The 5,000-nt window shown below is 47.7% G+C and overlaps 1 protein-coding gene across 2 annotated transcripts in view; it reads right to left on the bottom strand.

The window, feature by feature from the left end:
• Positions 1-5,000, bottom strand: part of ash2l (ash2 like, histone lysine methyltransferase complex subunit) — a 7,379-nt gene that overhangs the window by 459 nt on the left and 1,920 nt on the right. Inside the window, exons 7-17 of one of the 2 annotated variants that reach the window (XM_079179629.1) lie at positions 4,781-4,876; positions 4,600-4,675; positions 4,123-4,140; positions 2,667-2,766; positions 2,364-2,581; positions 1,515-1,682; positions 787-980; positions 570-662; positions 374-472; positions 225-284; positions 1-123 (exon numbers count right to left, since the gene is read on the bottom strand). The exon at positions 1-123 is cut by the window's left edge and continues 459 nt beyond it. In XM_079179629.1, the coding sequence (XP_079035755.1) occupies positions 16-123; positions 225-284; positions 374-472; positions 570-662; positions 787-980; positions 1,515-1,682; positions 2,364-2,581; positions 2,667-2,766; positions 4,123-4,140; positions 4,600-4,675; positions 4,781-4,876 (1,230 nt within the window). In that variant the 3' untranslated portion in view covers positions 1-15. The remainder of the gene's footprint in view (positions 124-224; positions 285-373; positions 473-569; positions 663-786; positions 981-1,514; positions 1,683-2,363; positions 2,582-2,666; positions 2,767-4,122; positions 4,141-4,599; positions 4,676-4,780; positions 4,877-5,000) is intronic. The other variant, XM_079179630.1, reaches the window with a different exon arrangement.

The following is a 5,000-nucleotide window of genomic DNA, read 5'->3' as shown; positions in this document are numbered from 1 at the left end:
ATTCGGGGGCCGTGTTCATCCATCCCACGGCGGGCTGCGTCGTCCGTCCACGTCCGTCTCCACGTGGAACAGCATGTCGGCCAGCGTGTGTTCGATCACAGCTCCTGAGCCCATGTCACTCATCTGAGACAGAAGACAAACAAACAAACAAACAACAGAAGACGGATTAATGAGGCGACGGCTCAGCGGACGTGGCTGGTGTGTTAAAGGACGCGACTCCTTACCGGCTGGTACTTGAGGTCTTTCGGAGGGTGTCTGAAATGTGGCCCGAAGTTGACTGAAACCTGAAGAGAGAGTAAAGTTTAGCACAAATAAAACGAAGTAAACAACAAGACAGCAGAACGACGTAGAACACAACAACCCTCGTACTGACCGTGCAGCTCTTGTAGAGAGAGATGGCAGGAAAGTACATTCCTTCAAACAGGTTCTCGTAGGCGACGCCTTGGCTCACGCCGTTCTTAAAGAAGATCATCTGAAAGAAAAACAAGATCCGCGAGTTAACGGCAGCAAACACGGCGGCGGCGGCGCTTTGTGACGGGACTACTTTTCATCTTTAGAGGACGTCTCACCCTGCTGGAGCTCATGGACTTCAGGCTTTTCTCTGCTTTGTCCACGTAGTCCTTCTCCTCAAAGTACAGGTAGCTCTTGAACTTAATCAGCGCCTGAGAAGAGACGACGGTTGAGATCAAATAACCACCGATAACCCACGTGTGTGTGTGTTGGGTTTAGTGTAGTTCTCTTTAAAGATTGAACGTAAAAGCCGAGCAGCGCGTCTCGAGGCGTCACCTTGTCCTTGTACGTGTCCGGCAGAGCTTTGGCCGTCTCCGTGCCGTCCGGCAGCTCGATGAAGAAGCCCAGCGTGTCTCCCTGACCGTAGCCGGACGAGTAGTGCTTCCCTAGCGACTGGTGGAACCGGGTGCCCTTCTTGCTGCGCCACGAGTAGCTGAACTTGTCGTAGCCCAGAGGGGCCTGCAGGTTGCCTGCAAAATAAGAAAAGAGGGCAAAAGATGTTTGAAGGAGTATTTGTCATAAAGCCCTCTTTATCCTTTAGGACATACGTTTTTAAAGTTTTCAGCCGAGTAAAGTAGATGGAGAAATGTCTTGAAACTGCATTCTCTTTAATGTCCACCAGGGGGCGACTCCTCTGGTCGTATAGAAGTCTAAGCTTTAAGGTAGCCCCGCCCTAAAGCATCCCCTGCTTTATGGTCTGTTTGACTCTAAATGGACCATCATTTACTAAATGAACATCATGCTGTATTGAAGAAGACTTGAAACTAGAGATTGAGACCATAAACTCATGTTTACAATGTTTACTGAGGTAATAAATCAAGAGAGAAGTAGAGTCATTTTCTCATAGACTTCTATACAACCAGAGGAGTCGCCCCCTGGTGGACACTAGAGAGAATGCAGCTTTAACACATGAAGCTTTGACTTCACTCATCAGACCCGGAGGTTGCCGTCCGATATTATTCCTGAATGTAACGAGGTTTGCGTAACAGAGGACCACGGCTCACCGAGGGGCTGAGACCAGCCGAGCCGGGCCGCCGTCTCTGGAGGCATTTCCTCCACGGTGACCTCAAAGTACCAGGAGCCCTTCCGGATACCGTGGGAGGCTCTCACCATGGAGTAGCCCTTCTCACCGGTCACCGTCAGACGGTCGTCAGAGATCTTCAGCTGAGGCGCTGCAACAAGAGCAAATGTTCGCTTTTAGATCAGAAATACTTTATTATCTCAAGAAGGAGTTTTTTTCTTGGGCAATAGTGTCACAAACAGCTGCAATCAATTTAAAACAAGATGCAGCCAAAGACACAGTAACACATTACATACAAGAAGACATGCAACAGATATATAATGCTGCAGATAACCACTAGTGCTGCTCTGTACTGCTGGTAGAAGTCCCAGATATTAGAAACTAAACACGTCTTGTCTGGTTCATAACATCATCCGGAGGAGGATTCACTGTTTCTAACAAGACACACGTCAGCAGACTCAATTTAGTCACAATAAACGTTTGTAAAGTCTGAATTCATCCTTTGTCGGGTCCGTCGGTGAGTTTGGTTTGATCGGTGCTAGGCTAAGCTAACGTTGTAGACAGATCGTGGTTCATATCATCGCCTGTATGTAAGAAGTGGACGTAGTCATCGTGACGTCACACACTGGTTTGTGGATGTTATGAAGCCTCCAGTCGCCATGTTGTTGTTTTGTTTTTTGCAACCAGTGAACAGGAAGTGACCACATCTGGACTGAGGAGGAGTGACGTAGAGACCTGTCAGTCACCGTGTAGCCCCGCCCTGATCCTCCTGGCTTATATAACTGACGACAGAAACTCTTTTCCCCATAAACGTGCTGTAAACACGCAGTACCTCTGTCGTGCAGCGCCAGCAGCACCTTCTCGTACAGACAGGCCCGGTACAGATCACCGGGGATGGGTTTGCCGGCCCAGCAGTCCAGCTCCAGCTTATCCGGGTCCGGAGCGTGAGGGTCCGGCTCTGCCAGGATGTAGCGGTACCCGTCCTTATTGAAGGGGTGCTCTAGAGGGTAACCGTGAGGAGGCAGGCGCTGGGCCGAGAACAGGGGGTCGCTGCCACGAGGGAGGAAGAGGAGCACTCGTTAGTGTGTGTGTGTGTGTGTGTGTGTGTGTGTGTGTTCACTGACAGCTCTCGTACCTTCGGGTTCTCTTGGTGGCTCCTGCTGCAGCGCCCTCCTGTTGCTGCTGTTGTTTACGTTTGGCCCCTCGTCCTTTTCCGGGTCCAGGGGCCAAAGCACCTTTAAGACAACAACAACAGGTCAGATGACACTCCTGAACATTAAGAAATGCGCACACACACACACGCACACACACACGCACACACACACACACAGAAAGTGAAAGCCGGGGAGAACAGCAGGCACAAATAAAGCAGGAATTAGTTGAGGTGAATCAGCCTCTCGAGCGTTGAACCACATGGTTCAGGGATCAGATCCTCTACTTCCTCCTCCAACAATAAAACCAACGAGATGGAAATTAAACATCGTGTAGATGAAGAAAGTGAGAATGAAACTATTCTTCCACAATAGCATTAATTCTCCCATTCTTAAGAAAGAATAACGACTATTTCTAGAATCTGTTTCTCTGTTATTTTAAATGTAGAACAATATAAAATCATATCGTAACAATATTTAACAAAACATATTAAAGGTGGAAAACAAAGAGGTTCCATCTGATCCAGTCTTCAGATATTAGACTAAAGGTTGAACCACTGATGTGCCACAAAATAAGGATCCTGTTTAATTCAATGCTGCTTAATCCTCAAACACACCACCGAGACCCGGTGAAGGATCAGGACCAGGACCAGGACCAGGACCAGGACCAGGACCAGCACTAAACCTTCCTCTGAGGAGATGAGATGACATTTAAGCAGAATGAATGCGTTTGAGGCTCAGACGGCAGGTTAGAGCTTCTGTGACTAAAACATGAAGCACGGCGCCGGATTATACGAGGAGGAGAAACTCACAATAAAATCACGACGTTTTATTGTGAAAAGCCATTTTTCACAGCAATATCCCGTTAAAGCCCAGATGCCTAAAAATAACAATAATAATCTGGTGATTTTCCTTAATGCTAAATCTGCACGTTTAATACGCGTTAATCATGTGTTGTGATCCTGTAACAAGTGATTCCTTCACAGGAAGAAAACACACAAATGTATTTTGTCCTCGTGAGTTTATGACTTTATAATCTCATGTAAACCTTTATTCTCTGAATATATTAAGCTTCTCCCTCAGCTCAATGAGGCTCAGATGTGACGTTCATGAGGCTCATGGTCTGAAAACAAACGTTACAGATGGAGTCATTTCAGTGACGAGACTTCTTTTTTTTAGCAGCAAGCCAGAAACAAGGAAGGTTTGTCCACCGATGACGGGGAGCAAAGCTTTTAGGAGGGGGGGGGGGGGGGGGGGGGGGGCATCATACACAAGCAGAGAGCAGACGGGGGGGGGGGGGGGGGGGGGTTACAAGTGGACGAGGATGAAGTTGCCCACGAGATGCTTGTCGAGGAACCTCAGGGCCAACTTCTATCCAGAAGGTTACGAGACACAAAAAAACAGATCAGCTCCAGACGCCAAAGTACCACAAATATTCACCTGAGAACGAAGATCCACCTGGAGAAACAATGCACAAGACCGAGTGATGTTTAGATATGGAGCTGCTCCGCATCAGAATGACTAGAAATGGACCTGTGCTACACATGGAACTGAGTCATGTTCTCACGTTTTCCCCAAATGTTTACAACAAACTTACAAACCAGAGAAATAATCGTTTTTAAACGAGGTGCGTTTCATTCGCTCGCCTGTCAAGAGGCGTCAGATCAGCGTTGTGGTCGCCAGAAGGACTTTAATCCAGTTTTAAGCCACACGTTTAGATCTCGGTGGTTTTTAACTCTACGTTTAACCGGCTGAAGGATTGGAGTCGCTGGACGTCTGCAGCTCAAGTTATCAGAGCTTCAGAACGACAGTTTCAACGAGAAGCTGCTTTTAAATCAGCACGTCTGTTGTTTTTAGAGGAGCAGACCTCGGTGGTCAAATAAAAACCTCCTGAAACATCGAGTTCCATGTTCTCACCGTTCAGTCCACCAGCAGTGGGAGCAGCAGTGGTCTGCTTCTGTGAGTCGTAGGAGGGTCCGATGTTTCCCAGGTCCTACAGGAGAGAAGGAGTCAGACTTTATCCACACATTAAACATCCTCCTTCTTCTTCTTCTTCTTCTTCTTCTTCTTCTACTCTCTGAGGCTGAGCGGTGCATACCTGGTCCAACAGGCCAAACTTGGGGTACTCCTCCTCGGGGTCTTTGCTGCCGGGGTCCGGGTGTTCCTTCACCAGGAACACGTCTCGCTCTTTGCTCTGGAAAATAAGCACAAGTATTACAAGAGTATTACCGTAAAATCACAGTAATAACGAGTGTAGAAAGGAACTCAGTACATTCACTCAAGTACTTTAAGCTACATTTTAGCTACTTTATACTTCT

This window comes from Pholis gunnellus, assembly GCF_910591455.1.
Source record: "Pholis gunnellus genome assembly, chromosome: 18".
NCBI lineage: Eukaryota > Metazoa > Chordata > Actinopteri > Perciformes > Pholidae > Pholis > Pholis gunnellus.
This window is presented reverse-complemented; position numbering and strand designations above follow the sequence as displayed.